Genomic DNA, 17,326 nt, shown 5'->3' on the forward strand with positions numbered 1-17,326 from the left:
TGTGTCTGGATCATTGGACGGATCGTCTTAACCACTTAAGCCCTAGGCCTATTTCTGACACTTTTTGTTTACAAGTTAAAATCAGTATTTTTTCCTAGAAAACTACTTGGAACCCCCAAATATTATATATATTTTTTTAGCAAAGACTCTGGAGAATAAAATGGCGGTCATTGCAATATTTTTTGTCACGCGGTATTTGCGCATCAGTCTTTAAAACGCAATTTTTTTGGGAAAAATTATGAAAAATCACATTTTACTGCATTTAAAAAAAACTATACAGTAAAGTTAGCCCATTTTTTTGTATATTGTGAAAGCTGTCACGCCGAGTAAATAGATACCCAACATATTACGGTTCAAAATTGCGCACACCCGTGGGATCGCAACAAACTACGGTCAATAGAAATCTCAATAGGCGACACTTTAAAATTTAACGGCTACCAGTTTAGAGTTAGAGTGTAGCTCTTTTTTTAAATTATTGCTCACTCTCTGGCGATCGCGGCGATACCTCACATGTGTGGTTTGAACAGTGATTTCATTTGCGGCTCCACTTCCATTTGCGTTTTCTTTCGTGCGCGAGCTAACGGCAACGGGGGCGGCTAAAATTTATTTAACTTTATCACAGGTTTAAAAAAAAAAAAAAAATCTGATCACTTTAATTGCTGTCACAAGCAATGTAAACATCCCTTGTGACAGTAATATGCAGGGACAGGTACTTTTTATGGAGGGATCGAGGGTCTAAAAGACCCTAGACCCCTCCACTACACTTCCATGTATTCAAAACGCCACAAACGGCATTTTTGAATACACTCGTTTTTTTGAGTTTGCCGCCTTTAGCAGCAGAGTAAATCGGACGTGACGTCATGGACGCCGCCTCCGGGTTACGTCATCGGAGACCCGATCGAAGCCGCATCCGGCTTAGATCGGGACTCCATCCAGCCGGCGGACATGCCGGCTGGTTGCTCGTGGGACGGGAGACCCGGGCAAAGCCGCGGGAGGAAGGGGGTGTCCCCTCCCGCTCACCGGGGTAACGACCGAGCGGCTCCCGACACTGCCACGGCCATGGCTTTTGTCAATCACCAGGGGGGCACAAGAAGTGTCCTGGCGGCTCTGGAGGTAGCCGACATTCTCAATAGGGCATAATGGTTAGTTTCAGCCCTCTCCGCCATACCCATTCCCGGGGTAGAAAACTGGCAGGCGGATTACCTCAGTCGGCAGGCGTTGGACCAAGAAGAGTGGTCCCTTCAGCCGGAGGTGTTTCATCAGCTGTGTCTCTGGTGGGGCACCCCAGAGGTGGATCTGTTGGTGTCTCAGCTCAAAAGAAAGGTGCAGAGGTTTGTGGCTCTGTCAAGGGATCCTCTGGCAGACGCCACAGATGCGCTGGTGGCCCTGTGGGATCAGTATCTCCTGATCTACACCTTCCCTCCGCTCAAGCTTCTGCCCAGACTCCTACACAGGATCAAGGCAGATGGGATTTCGGTCATCCTAGTGGTACCGGACTGGCCTTGCCAGGCCTGGTACATTGATCCTTGGAAGCTTCAGGGAGGATCTGCTGTCCCAAGTACCGATCTTCCATCCTACTTTACAGTTGTTGGCTTTGACAGCTTGGCTGTTGAAGGCCAGGTTCTAAAGGATAGAGGTTTGTCTGAGTTGGTGATTCCTACGTTGTTAAAAGCTAGGAAATCTACCTCTAGGAAGATCTACCATCGTACGTGGAAGACGTACATTGCGTGGTGTAAGTCTTATGGGGTTCATCCTCGCTCCTTCTCGGTGGTTCGTATCTTAACCTTCCTTCAACGGGGTTGAACAGAAGTTGATCTTAAGTACCATCAAGGGCCAGGTCTTGGCCTTGGCGGTCTTTTTCCAACGACCTTTGGCCATACACTCCCTGGTGCGTACCTTTCTTCAGGGTGTCCGACATTTGGTTCCTCCAGTGCAGTCTCCGTTGCCGCCTTGGGATCTTGAATTTGGTGCTTTCAGCGCTACAGAAGCCTCCCTTTGAAAATATTCGGGAGATTCCCCTGCTTATGCTGTCCCAGAAGGTGGCATTTTTGGTGGCTATCACTTCTGCCTGCAGAGTGTCGGAACTGGCGGCGTTATCCTGACGTTCACCTTATTTGGTGATTCACAAGGATAAGATGGTGCTTCGCCCCTGTCTGTCTTTCCTTCCTAAGGTGGTCTCTGATTTTTCATTTGAATGAAGACATTGTGTTGTCTTCTCTGTGTCCCAGGCCTAAACATCCAAAGGAAATTGCTTGCATGCCTTGGATGTGGTCCGGTCAATTCGGGTGTACCGGGCAGCTAAGGAGTCTTTCAGGAAGTCCGACTCTGTGCTCACGGATGGACCTTGCAAAGGGGTTTCCGCTTTCTCTGAGACCATTTCCAGATGGATCAGACACAGTGGTTCAGGCCTATTCCATCAGGGGGTCAGGTTCCTCCTTTCCCTGTCAAGGCACACTCTACTAGGGCGCTTAGTGCTTCCTGGGCCTTCCGTCATCAAGCGTCAGTGACGCAGGTTTGCAAGGCTGGTTGTCTGTGCACACATTTTACAAAGTTTTATAAAGTGGATGTGTTGGCATCTGCCGATGCTTCCTTTGGCTGCAAGATTTTGCAGACTGCTGTTAAGAGGACCTGACCCTTTTTGAGGGTGTAATTGTTTTTTTCAGGTGTGCTCCAGTTCTTTTGGTTTAGCCCCTGTCGCCTGCTTGGCTACTTTTTAGCCTTGGGAATTTTTTGCTGTTTCCCACCCCTTGTGTTTGACACTGCTTTGGGACGTCCCAATGGTTAAGAATGACAGGAGCTGTGTCCATCAATGAACAAATGAGCAAATAGGATTTTTGCCTTACCGTAAAATCCATTTCTCCGATTTTCATTGACGGACACAGCACACACCTCTCTGTGGAGTTATAATTCTCCTGACACTGCTTGTAACAAAACTGAGTGGCTATAGCAGGAAGGAGTATACCCTTTGGGACTGCCCATGGGTGTAGCCAGAAGTTTTATTTTTTTTCTGCCAATGTCCTAATCCTGTAGGGGGCAGCATAATCCAATGGTCAAGAATGACGGGATCTGTGTCTGTCGATTAACATCAGAGAAATTGATTTTACGATAAGTCAAAAATCCATTTTTTTTTTTTTGCTAGAAAATTACTTAGAACCCCCCAAACATATATATATATATATATATATATATATATATATATATATATATATATATATATATATATATATATATATATATATATATATATATATATACATATATACATTTTTTTTTTTTTAGCAGAGACCCTAGAGAATAAAATGGAGATCGTTGCAATACTTTGTCACACCATATTTGCGCAGCGGTCTTACAAACCCAATTTTTTTGGAAAACATGCACTTTTTTTATTTAAGAAATAAGAAAACCTTAAAGTTAGTCCAATTTTTTTCTATAATGTGAAAGGTAATGTTACCCTGAGTAAATATAGATACCCAACATGTCGTCATGCTTCAAAATTGCGTATGCTCGTGGAATGGCGAAAAATATTGGTACTTCGAAATCTCTATGGGGGACTATATTTAAAAATATTTACAGGTTACCAGTTTAGAGTTACAGAGGAGGTCTAGGGCCAGAATTATTGCTCTTGCTCGAACGATCGCGGCGATACCTCACGTGTGGTATGAACACTGGTTACATATGTGAGCGCGACTTGTGTATGCGTTCGCTTCTACGTGCAAGCTCGGAGGGGCGGGGCGCTTAAAAATAAATAAAAATTTTGATCACTTTTATTCCTATTACAAGGAATGTAATCATCCCTTGTAATAGAAATAAGCAGGACAGGTCCTCTTTAATGTGAGATCTGGGGTCAGAATTTTTTTTTTCAGCAAGGATAAAATATGCCCTTTAAGGCGATTGGGAGGAAGCAACGTATGGCGTCACTCGGGTCCTCCAAGGCCATAGAGTGGAGTGGGGGGGCCATCTTGCCCCCACTCGACTTCCTGCCTGGGACGTGGACAGACTGGATTGTTTTTCCTGCTACAGACGGTTTCGGTAAGCCACTGGGAAAACCACCGCGAATCGGCAGGAAGGAGGGGGGATCACCTCTCCCGCCGCCCATAAAAGTGATCCCGTGGCGAATCCGCTGCTGGGACCACTTTTATGTGAAAGGGGACCGCCCGCCCGGTAAGAAGATACCGAGTTAAGGCAGCTATCTGGGGATAGCTGGGGAAGTGGTTAAAGTGTTACTAAACCCACAACTGTAAAATCAGTCTGTATGCACAGTAAAGCATGCTTGTTAAACTCATTGTGGAACCTAAGTGGTTAATCCTCTACATTATGTATGAAGGCTGTGTGATCCTTTCCTCCTTCCTCTGTCCCCAATATATTTTCTGATAATACAGAGCCAGGGGACGGGTTGCACATGCTCAGTTTGGTGTGTTTTGCTAGAGAGTGTTTTTTTTTTTTTTTTTTTTTCTTGGGAGAGTGCATGTGATCAGCACAGGGCCAATCAGCACTGTCCATACAGAGGATCAGGGGGGAATGAAAACTCCTCCTACAAGCTTTACCAGGAACTAATACAAGTCACAAGACTGCTATATACTGATGAGGAGAAAAGGTATTAAGCAGTTTATATTTACTAAAATAATCGCATTTCCATGTTCTGTGTACTGTGGGAGACCAGATATAGTGAATGCAGGCTCCTGGGTTTAGTAACACTTTATTTCCACATAAGAGCGAATTGAAGAGCTCCTTGGCATTAATTTTCTAGGAGCATGAAGTGCATTGTAGCCAATAAAAACAATGTATAGCTAAGTTCTTGAACCGTTCCTTTTGGAGTGAACTCCGGAATGGTCTATAACAGTAGCTACTTAAATTATTCAATGCAGCAGGTACTGATCATGGCATACCAACATGTTGTAGCTTCTTAGATATGTATCCTTATTCATTGTAATGGTTTTGGTGTCGCAGGATCATGTAAGGATTGATGACAATTGTAGCAAATAAGCCTTTGAAGGTTTGGTGTTCAATTTAGGCCACTGTTAAGGTAGAGGTAACTTTACAAGCGGAGGAGAACCTTCGGGATACAAAATATGTTGGTGTAGGAGTGCCGGATGCAAAGAGTGTGTTTCAGAATTTAAATGGACCATGTCATTCTGTCCCTAGGCTGTTTGTATCTGGTTATCCCACACCTCCGCATACGTTTAGTTATGTAGTGTATCCAGCTACCAATTGTTAGTGACAATAATTTGTTTCGTAACTACTATGAAGTTTCTGTTGTGAGTTGGCTCTAAAGATGTCCTGTATGCTGGAAAATGTGCAGAAAAGGGCAAGCCGAAGGCAAATGACTTGTCACCAGTTTTGTCTGCAGGCTCCTTGCACCTGATCTTTTTCCCATTACCATGATGGCTTTTTTTTTCTGTACTTTTCAGGGCTTTGCTTTGTCATGTCAGAACACCTCCCCCCTCCCCCTAAACACACCTAATAACAGGTGACAGGACAACTAATGATGAACCTAAAGAGGATCTTTAGCTTTGATGTGGTTGTAACCATTAAAAAAAAATGCTCCATCCCTTTAATGCAGGAGACATAGCACAGTGCTTTTGCCATGTCAATTGTCCCTTTCTATGCTGTACAATACCTGGCTGATCCTGACTGTTCCTCTCTGTAAACTGACCACATTTATCATGACTGTTGATCTCTGATAGCGTGGTCAGTTTACGTGCCTCCGTCATCCAGCATCTCCTACTCCCCATCTCCCGGTCTCTTCCATAGTCTGTGGGAGAACCTGATCTCCTCCCCTCTCCTCCTGCTGAGACAGAGCAATGCTTTCCTCTGAAGCTACTCCTCCCCTCCTCTGTTAACCATTTCCCACCCAGGCCAATTCTGACATTCCTCTTTTACATAAAAACATCTGTATTTATTTTTCCAAAAAGTTACTTGAACCCCCCAAATATATAATTTGGGCAGAGGCCCTAGAGAATAAATAAGTGGGTGTTGCAAATTTCTATGTCATACTGTATTTGTGCAGCGATTTTTCAAATGCAATTTTTGTTGGAAGAAATACACTAATACATTTTTTTGCATACAAACTTAATAGAATACCCAATTTATGGATACAATCTAAAATATGATTGAGCCCTGGGTAAATAGATGCCAAACATGGCACGCTTTAAAATTGTGCATGCCCGGGGAACGGCGCCTGACTACTGTACCTAAAAATCTCTATTAGCAATGATTTAAAAGTCTTTACAGGTTACCAGTTTAGAGTTACATGGGAGGCCTGGAGCTAGAATTATTGCTCTCGCTCTGACCTAAGCAGCGATACCTCATGTGGTGTAATCACTGTTTACATATGCATGCGTGCAGGGCTGCTGATAGAAATCACGGGGTGCCGTACAGCCTAACAGCCCCCCCTTCCAAAAATATCAAATATTTTTGCTAAAATGCAACGCCTGTGATGCTATGCTTTGCAGCCATGGCAGAAATGATAGCCCCTTCAAACAATACCTATTCAAGTGAATAGTGGCATGAGGGCAATATCTGCACCTCCACAGTGAGTGTTTGATACTGATCGCTCACGGTGTTCATTCAGGGTTCTGTGTTCATTTAGGAAAGTGAGCCCCTCCCGCTCACCATCCTGAACCTGCCTGTGTGCCCTCAACAGCTGCCGGCAGGATTGGAGGGAAAATGGCAGCATTGTGGGAGAAAGGGGCACACAGTGGTCCCAGACAGCAGGAAGAAGGGGACGCAGATATTCGAACCGATCCTCCTGCAGTGCAGCAGGAGGAAGAAAAAAAAATAGAAGCACAAAACACTGCACAAGAATCACAAGTGTCAGCAATAAGGCAGTACTGCTGGCCCTCCTGCTGGGCTGATGCTCGGGCGCCCTTTTGGAACTGATGCGGCATGGGCCCAGTACAGGAGGGCTGGCTGTACTGTTATCATCAGCTCTGCGTGCGTGGCTTAAATATGCATTTACACGTACGCATCGGGGAAGGGGGCGCTTTAAATTATTTATTCCTATTCAAAACCTTTTTTTATTGCGGTCATACTTTTTTTTTTTTTTTTTTATAATTTTTATTACTTTTACAATGGATGAACAACCGACCGATCCTTCCCGCAATCGACCAATCCTTCCTTACTATGATCCTTCCCTACTTTAATCCTTCCTGCTATGGACCGACTAGTCCTTCCTGGGATCAATTGACTTAATTGCTTTCACAAGGGGTGGCCAAGCCATCCATTGATCGATTGACCGATCCTTCCTGTGATGGGCCGACCGATCCTTCCTGTGATGGGCCGACCGATCCTTCCTGCGATGGGCCGACCGATCCTTCTTAGCTTTGAATCTTCCTTCCTTCATTATTTTTGTAACAAAACGAATTATTTTTGTGCTAATAATTTTTTGCAATGTTATTTATCCTTTTCCATATAGTATACCTGGTTGATCCTGCCTGTTCCTGTGTTCTGTCAGTAAACTGACTTTCCACCATCGTGCTCTCTGCAGCATCTGTATCTCCCTCTATCCCCCTCCCTTCCTATCATTTCCATGGTCTGTGGGAAGCCCCTCCACTCACCGCCCCTGCCCTTCCTCCTGAAATTGAAGCTAAACAAGCAGAGGAATGTGAGCCCCTCCCACTGGATTCTCTCTGGGAGAAAGACCCGAGAAAACCATGTGACTGCACAGAAGCACTGCTGGGAAAAGGTATTTAGAGATTCTACTGCTGAAAAAAAACACACTTCTATTACTATTGCCCCATAAGAGCAGCTATCATGGGAGTTTATTGTGGAGACTTTACAACCACTCTAACAAAAAAATTAAAAGTGAGCAGCTGCGAATACTTTAGCTGTTGCCTTGCCTGTATAAGGATCCGGCGACGTCCTCACCCAGGCCGGTTCTTCTACGGTCTTCAGGTCCCTGGTGCCAGCATGATTACTAAGGGAAGCCGGCTGTAACTTCTGGCTGCTTGCCAGCCAGCTTCCCACTGGGCATGCACTGCCCTTTTTGAATGGTCCTACAGTCTGCTGGGACCTGTGATCTGTCCTAGAAGGTTGGGGGGGGTAGAATTTTCACTCAGCACCTAGGCTGTCGGTGCAGAAGTGGGAGCAAGTACATGCTTAAAACTAAGTACTCACACCCCAACCCCCTCCTCCAAAGGAAAAAAAAAAAATAAGCCTCTAAAAAGTGGGAGAGGAGGGTGGGAAAACCCTGTGAGCAGGCGCTTTATTGCAGCTTTAGTGAAGAAGAAGCCACTACTTTTAGGGTTGAAAGTAGTGTTAACACTGAGCAGGAAATAACCATAACAAAACAATGGGTGTATTAGTGGTGTACGTAAGAGAAGAGATTCTTGAAATAATTTAGCAATAAGTATACATGTAATGTGGTGTGAATACTTAATAGATTGCAGCAGAAGACAGAGGAAGTGACTATTAAGCTGTATCACCAACCCGGCTCTCTTTCTGTAAACCATTTCCATTATCTTGGTTTAGATACATTGAACTGTAATATGTAAGCTTTTAAAGTCGGGAGCGGACTGTACATCACTGCTTTTAGAAACCACATCCCTACTCCCCCACTGGCTAGACATATATAGGATATTGAAAACATTTTTGGGATTTCCAGGAACGCTGAGTTCTGCTAAATTGGACTACACTGTGTAATGAGCATCACACTCTTACATGAGAGTACAAAAGTACACTGTATTGTCAAAAGTATTACACGCACTTGAAGTTTAATGGCATCCCAGTCTTAATCTGTAGGGTTCTATATTGAGTTGGTCCACCCTTTGAAGCTACAACAGCTTCAGCTCTTCTGGGATCGCTGTCCACAAGGATTAGGAGTGGGTCTATTGGAATGTTTGACCATTCTTTCAGAAGCGCATTTGTGAGGTCAGGCATGGTGTTCCATGGGGTTGAGGTCAGGGCTCTGTGCAGACCAGTAAAGTTCCTCAACCCCAAACTCACTCATCCATGTCTTTATGGATCTTGCTTTTTTCACTGGTGCGCAGTCATGTTGGAACAGGAAGGGGCTATCCCCAAATTGTTCTCAACGTTGGGAGCGTGAAATTGTCCAAAATGTCTTGGTATGCTGACGCCTTAAGAGTTCCCGTCACTGGAACTAAGGGCCAAGCCCAACCCCTGAAAAACAACCCACACCATAATCCCCTCTCTACAAAATGATTTTGGATGATTTGGACCTGTGCACAAAGCAAGGTCCATAAAGACCTGGACGGGTGAGTTTGGAGTGGAGGAACTTGACTGCCATGCACAGAGTCCAGTACTCGAGTCAACCCGGTAGAACACCTTTGGGATGAGTTAGAGCAGAGACTGCGAGCCAGGCCTGCTCATCCAACATCTGTGCCTGACCTCACAAATGCGCTTCTGGAAGAATGTTCAAACGTTCCCATAGACACACTCCTAAACCCCATAGACACACTCCTAAACCTTGTGGACAGCCTTCCCAGAAGAGTTGGAGCTGTTATAGCTGTAAGGGGTGGGCCAACTCAATATTGAACCTTACAAACTAAGACTGGGATGCAATTAAAGTTCATGTGCGTGTAAAGGCAGGCATCCCAATAATTTTGATAATATAGTGTATTTTTATTCATTTTGAATAGTCCACTAAAAATCACAAAGGCAGTCAGTGTGTTTTTCGGAGCTCAAAGCCGCCCTCTTCATCAAAGCTTAAGGCTCAACACACTATAAGAAAATCTGGCGAACCTTTTCATCTGAGGAACGATTGTACCATTTTCTAGAAGTGTGCATGCAATTTTCGTCAGCGGATTCCGACCTGCCGAACGAAAATTTCCAAAGGGACAAACTCCAATTTTTTTCTCATACGGGAACAGAACAAACGATTTTCGTTTTTAATGTGTACCATTTTTCATACGAGAAAAATCAAACGAAAAACTGCACGTGATCAGAAACCATAAACCACAAAAAAAAGCCTTTTCCGTACGAGAATTTTCGTACATTTTCTTCCTCGGTTCCAACGTAATGTGACTTTTTATGGGGGAATATGGATATGTTTATATAGAACCCCTGATGTTTGTTTTTTTTTTTTTTGTTAAGGCTCCACTCTACTAACACCCTCACAAACATTTGTTGTCTTGTTGCAGGGTCTTGTTGAAAAATTTTGCTAACTACAACATGATTTTTTATTTTTTTTTTTGCTTTGAAGCATATGGGTTTAATTCCCACCAGGCAAACAGTGTTGAGTCGGTGGGTTTCCTCCAGGTGCTCCTCTTTCCTCTCGCTACCCAAAAATAACCTGGAGGTTAAAATGACTTCCATCTAAATCCAAATTGTGTGTGTGACTGTGGAAAGGAGATCAGATCATATCCTTGTTGATAGAGGCAGATGAGTTGACTCTTTTCTCTTTACAGGGGCACAGCCCAGTGGTTTGGTGTGAGCAATGATTGGGAAGGAAAGCGACAACAGTGGCAACGTAAAAGTCTTCATCACTGCAGCCTCCGATATGGAAAGCTTAAACCTCAGTATCAGAGGGATATGGAACTGCCCAGCCAGGAAACGCCATCCTTCCAGGCCACAGAGTCCCCTGCCACTTGCCGAATGCCCAAGGTATGTCCTACCTTTATCTTGTCAGAAGGTTTAACCAGCATTTACTAATTAAAAAAAAAAAACGTAAGGAGTTTTGCCAGAAAACTGATCAAGGGAGATGTCTAAAGCAATGATTTGTTTCTCAGCATGGTGCATTGGTCAAGAAAAATAGTTAGTGTGGGCGCGCTATCAATCACAGCAAGTGAGAAAGAGACAAGGCTGGACTGACTCTGGAGCGAGCACGCACAAGTGCCCCCCTAGCAAGCGGCTTGCCAGGGGGGCACTCGAAAGGGGGAGGGGCCCAAAGACTTCCCAAGAAGAGGAGAATCAGGGGTTACTCTGTGCAAAACCATGGACAGAGCAGGTAAGTATAACATGTTTGTTATTTAAAAAAAAAAATCTATCAAATGCCAATGTTATTTAGATGGCCACCCAGGACACCACAAAAAAAAGCCCCAACATGAACACAGTTCTCAGTTTTTCTTTACTGTTCATTAATTAAGGATGGGGGTTAAGGTTGCACAGGTGCTTTATAAGCAATTACAGGACTCCTTGCAGGCTTTCTCAAGAGTGGCTTGAACTAAGTGGATGTAAAACACGCAATTATAAGGGTATGGTCACACTGAACGCGGGTTTGAAATTTCATTGCGAGGTAGAGGGCTATTTGAATGACATCTGTGCAGGTTCATGCACAGATGTCTATTGAAATCGCCCCCGATCTCGCCAAAAGTAGTGCAAAAACAACTTTTGGATATAGTTGAGGTGCAGCAAAGTCTGCCTCACACCGAATGGGAGAGTGCCGTTGTCGGCAAGTGATTTGGCATGCGATTTGACATGTCAAATTGCGCCGATGTGAACGGGGGCTAAAACCAGTAAGTAAAAAGGACATTTTCATAGAAGCAATTTTCATATATTTTAACTGGGATAGCAAGCAGCAACAAAGTTAAAGACTTTGTTCACACAATGTATCACATGTAGCAAATGGAGCAACAGTGGACAATTTGTACATTTGGGGCTCAAGTCTGTCTAGTTATTGGGCCCCTCATTAGTTTTAGGGTCAGTGTACATAGACATTTTGAGTTTGACTTCTGTTACCTAGAGGAATATGAAGGCTGCCTTTGCTGACAATCTTGAGGGTGGTCTTCTGATCACTGAGCCTACTGTTAATGGGGGGTAGATGTAGAGGGGTTATTTAAGATAAGATAGGAATACTGTGTTAGGAGTGGCAAGGGAGCTCAGAACAATAGTCTAGTCTTGCATTTGAGCAAACAAAATGTTCTAAAAATAATTAAGGATGTCACTGCTACCCCTAACAACTAGGAGAGCAGGCCATCTAGGAGGGGTGGGTGATCAATGCAGTTATGCCCTAGACAGTTGGTTGTAATGGGGAATTCTGTCATCAGAACTGATAAAATTTGTGGCCAGGATGTCCTTAACCAAATAATTAGTTTATCGGTGCCTGGGTTCGGTGTCTGTTTTTCCATGTCCCCTCTCATTTTTGTATAGGAGAGTCAGCCTTCGTTTAACCAAAACTTTAGTTTCTCTTACGTCCTCCGACAGTCGCCGCCTCCTCTAAGTCATCACTATTGGGTATTGACTTCTGCTCCGCAGGAGTAGCTAGGCATAAGACTTAGTCAAAAGAACAAAAGCATTTGCATGGGGGCTGTCCCACTGGTCAATACCCCCCTGCAGTGAACACTCCCAACTCAGTTTTTCTGCCTAGCTTCAGGAGTAGTTCGATGGAATCTGCAGTGCTGGCATCCCTTTAGAACAGGACAGAATATTAGACTGCTGCACAGGATACCTAAAATTTGTGCAGAATTCTAAGAAAAGCAGTAAACTGGTGAGGAAGTGGACATTTGTATGGGCATTCTGTCCACAAACATTGTATTGAGTATATAATATAACATGGCTTGTATAGTAATTATATGTTTTTAACAAAGTGAAGTATTACATTGAGTAAGAATCCATTGAGAACATGGTTGTGAATTGAAGAGAAGAAAAGGACCACCAAAATTGTATTCTCATGATTCACACCCCAGAAAAGAAAACTAGAGCTAGCACAGCTAAATGCAGGTCTCAAGTCATGGTGTAATAGGAAAGGATTGGGTCCAGAGCAGTGGTCTCCAAATTGCGCCCCTTTGCTTGCTTTTATCCAGCCCTTGCGGCATTTTTTTTTCCCACTGATACCAACAATGGGGCAACACCAATGAAGGGGCTAAATTCCTCCCAATGACCCCCAACGATGAGTCACCATTCCTCCTAATGACCCAATGACACCACCAATTGGATCTAATGAAACCAAATGATGGGGCACAATTCCTCCCAATGACATCATCAATGGCACACTATTCTTCCTTTGAATACCAACAATGTGGCTCAATTCTTCCCAATGACACCGATGGGGCACAATCCCTCTCAATGACACCAGCAATCGGACCCAATGACAGGTCATGAATCTTCCCAATGACACCAATGATGGGGCACAATTCCTCCCACTTACGCCAAAGATGGGGCATTGTTTTTTCCCCACTGACATTGGGATCTGTTCTACTCACAATGGCCACAGTTCGGCCCCCCTAAAGTCTCAAGAACCATAAACTGGTCCCTTGTTTAGAAAGTTTGTAGACCCCTGGTCTAGAGTACTGGTACAACCTATATGTGAAAATGGTTTGCACCTAAATTAATGTTCTGCTGGACCTTTTAATAAGAACTTTTGCGCTGCTAAATCCCTAATCTCAAATAATGCATAGTTCATTACAAATGTTAATGTGAAGGAAGATTTGAGAAGCCATGACCATAACAAGTTTTATGAAAAAAAAAAGCACCTACAGGAAAGACAAAAATGCTCAAACTAACTCAGTCTAAAAATTTGAAGCTGGTGTTAAACCTTTGCTGTCTTGGAAAGCTACATGTTTTGCTTTGCAAATCCAGAATGTTCTTAGTATGTTTCAGATACCTGGTCCTCCTTCTGGGCTCTGTGGTTCCTTCTGCCACACATTTTCTGTACATGATAAAACAGTAATGTAGCGGCTGCAGAGAGAAACCACAGTGCTCAGTAGGAATACAGGTATCCAACACATCCATAAACTTCTGGGAAGATCAGCAACCCTAGCTCTAAAGACCTGAAGTTTTAGCATCATATTAATTTAGTTATTTTGTCTTTTGGTTGAACTTGATAGCAATGTCTGTTAATGAGTTACAAAAATTACCTTTTGTATTTTCACTAACTTAACTCTTCTTTTTTCCTTATTTCAGATTGTTGATCCATTGGCACGGGGAAGGGCCTTTCGTCAACCTGATGAGGTGGATCGGCCACGAACCCCTCACGTAGGAGTTGCCCCAGTGACCCCTGGAGTCCTATCACTAACCTCTTTCACCAGTGTGCGTTCAGGCTACAGCCGGTTTCCAAGACGGAAGAGAGAAAGCGTGGCGCACATGAGTTTCCGGGCTGCAGCCGCTATTATAAAGGTGAGCTAAACTCAGTCTGTTCAATAATCTTTGATTTAGAGGTCTACCCCATGTTGTAATGGGAAAACCCTGCATCACAGCTGGATTCACCTTTCCAATTACATTTCCAGTTATTAAAGCAGTGGCGGCCGGTCTATAGGGGGCGCAGGGGGACCGCCCCCCCCCCCCCCCCAATCATCCTCTTCAAGGGAAAAAAAAATTACCCACTAGGGGCGCCGGAGCTATTGCAGTCTATTGGGGGGGGGGGGTTTGGCATCCCATGTGGCTAGAGCAGAGGCGCTGATTGGAGGCCTTCTGGGTGTCATCGGGGTGCAGAGCAATGCGCCCCGACACTCCCACTTTACTTCTAGTCCTGTGTTTGGTCCAGACTCCAGCCTGGACCAATCATTCAGGACTCCCGTCTGACTTCGTCGTGGGGGGCGGTGCGTGCGTCAGTCACTCTGACTCATGCACCTTCCCGGTCAGAGCGAGGAGGATCAGCATGCTCGAAGGTCGCGAGATGTCTCCAGTCAGCCAGGAGCAGGTAAGTAAATCCGCTGCCTTGTGTTTCTCCTCTGCCGCCGGCCGCCACTGTATTAAAGGATACATAATCTCGAACAATGAACTTGGTATTTGGTCCCTTTTGGTCTGTTAAATATGCGATTGAAGCATTTTCTTATATCTGTTCAATACATGCAAAAGAATACCTGGTGATCTTTTAAGAAAACCTAAGAGCTGATATTTTCCTGTGCTCTTTGCCTGTGTTGCACTTTTTGTCAGTGAAATTGTTTGTAGCTTTCTCTGAAAACTACAGAACCTCTCCCCTCTATGCTATGAATTAAAGTAAAGGAGATGGGGGAATAATAGTGATCCTGTCCGAAGGTGCCCACACTGCTTCTTTGCAGATGTACATTACAGTTAGTGAGCATTGTCACCCTAGTAGGACAGGAAGAGTGTTCCTGGCAAGTTTACCAGGTAAAAAAACAAAAAACACCTAAAAGAAAAAACTAAACTGATGCAGCAACCAAACATGGAAACGTGGCATTTATTATTTTTTTTGTAGGTTTAGGTTCACTTTACATATTGTAAATGGGAACATACACATGAATGTGCACAGAATAGCGTGTGTATCATTTAACCCCTTAGCGCCGACGAAACGCAAATATGCGGCCTATGTTTCAAGGGGCTGTACCGGGGTGATGCCTGCAGCTAGAGGCATCACCCCAGTACTGTTTAGAGCGAACGGTCAGCTTTCTTGTAATGACAACTGATGCGGCTGAGCCTTCCACGGCTCGCCCAGGTCTCCTGTCCGGCGGCTGGCTGGCTGAAGACCGGAACAAAGCCGATTTCCGCTCTGATCGGGTCTCCGATGTAAAAACCCACAAGCATGTCATGACATCCCTTCCAGGTACTGGAACCCTGAAGGCGCCAGATTAAAAAAAAATGACAGCATTCAAAACAGCCAATCTTGGCGTTTTGAATGCTTTTAAGTGCAAAGGAGGGATTTGGGGTCTTTTAAACCCCAAATCCCTCCGTAAAGAGCACCTGTCACTGCCTATTACTGTCACAAGGGATGTTTAGATTTTTTTTTAAATGAATAGTGTTAAAAAAAAAAAAAATTTAGAGTGCCCCGTCCCTCCGTGCTCGCGCGCAGAAGCGAATGCATACGCAAGTCGCGGCTGCATATGTTCAAACCACACGTGAAGTATTGCCGCAATTGTTGGAGCGAGAGCAATAATTCTAGCCCTATACCTCTAAACCGGTAACCTGTAGAAATTTTTAAAGCGTCGCCTATGGAGATTTTTAAGTAGCAATGTTTGTCCCCATTCCACGAGCGTGCCCAATTTTGAAGCATGACATGTTGGGTATCTATTTACTCAGCATAACATTCTCTTTCACATTATAGAAAAAAATTGTAATTTAAATGTATTATTTTTTTAAATGAATAGTGTAAAACAAATAAATAAAAATAAAATAAAATTATGAAAAAAAAACCTTTAAAGCGCTCCGTGCTCGTGCACAGAAGCGAACGCATGCGCAAGTCAAGCCCGCATATATAAACGGTTTTCAAACCACACATGAGGCATTGCCACGATTGTTAGAGCGAGAGCAATAATTCTAGCACTAGACCGCCTCTAAATCTAACCTGGTAACCATTAACATTTTTTTAAAGCGTCGCCTATGGAGATTTTTAGGTATTGTACTTTGTCGCCATTCTACGAGTGTGCGCAATTTCAAAGCATGACATGTTGGGTATCTATTTACTCAACGTAACATCTTTCACATTCTACAAAAAAATTGAGCCAACTTTACTGTTTTTGTTTTTTTTGTAATTCATGAAAGTGTATTTCTTCCAAAAAAATTGCATTTGAAAGACCGTGTGACATAAAATATTTAAACGATCGCCATTTTATTCTATAGGGTCTCTGCTAAAATAATACTATATAATGTTTGGGGGTTCAAAGTAATTTTCTAGCAAAAAAAAAAAAAACAGATTTTAACTTGTAAGCAACATACTGTATGTCCAAAAAAGGCTTTGGCTCCAAGGGGTTAATTGATCATTTTAAAAATCAGCGCTGCACTAATCCAAACACATTAATACTCAAGGGCAAGAATAATTGGTGAATATCTGTGTCGATAATATGTGAGACTCACAATAAAACAGTCCATGAAATGATCACAAGAGAGTCCTGTGTCACAATGTTAAAGACGAAAAAGTAATCTACCAATGTGCTCAACTACATAAACTCCACTTCACCATCGTGCCACACGTGAGTGCTTACCAGAGAGCCATGAACCCCATTTTAGGGAGTATTAAATATTGAACTTAGATGTTACAATCATGTTGTCAAATTCCACCACTTCTCTCCAGAAATCACCTCAGAACATCATGTGCATGGGAAGAGAGACAAGAGCCAAGTGCTTCCAATAGTATAAATCCAATATTGGATAAAATTTAAAAAAGGTTAAAGGCACTCGCGTGAAATTCAAATAATTGTGCTATGTATCCACAGTGATGACGTCCAACTCCACCCCATGCGTTTTGTCACATATATTACGTCATTAGGGATTTGTGATGAAAAGTGAAGGATGAAGTCGGATGTCCTAATCTCATGCATGTGATGTCCTGAGCTATGCGTCATTAAATTAAGTTCATGGCTCTCTGGCAAGCCTTCACATGTGGCACCATGGTGGAGTGGAGTTCATGTAGTTGAGCACATTATACTGCCCCCTATAGGAGTAGGACACTAGGCAGAAAAAGTCTGGCTACGCCCATGGGCAGTCCGAGAGGGTATACTCCCTCTCTCTGCAATAGGCACTCCGTTTTTTTTTTTTT

General features: G+C 43.7%; 1 protein-coding gene across 1 annotated transcript in view; it reads left to right on the plus strand.

The window, feature by feature from the left end:
• RHBDF2 (rhomboid 5 homolog 2) overlaps window positions 1-17,326 on the plus strand; it is a 217,671-nt gene that overhangs the window by 146,343 nt on the left and 54,002 nt on the right. Inside the window, exons 5-6 of the mRNA XM_082271201.1 lie at window positions 10,365-10,560; window positions 13,798-14,010. Of these exons, the coding sequence (XP_082127327.1) occupies window positions 10,365-10,560; window positions 13,798-14,010 (409 nt within the window). The remainder of the gene's footprint in view (window positions 1-10,364; window positions 10,561-13,797; window positions 14,011-17,326) is intronic.

This window comes from Pelophylax lessonae (genome assembly GCF_965119305.1).
Source record: "Pelophylax lessonae genome assembly, chromosome: 11".
NCBI lineage: Eukaryota > Metazoa > Chordata > Amphibia > Anura > Ranidae > Pelophylax > Pelophylax lessonae.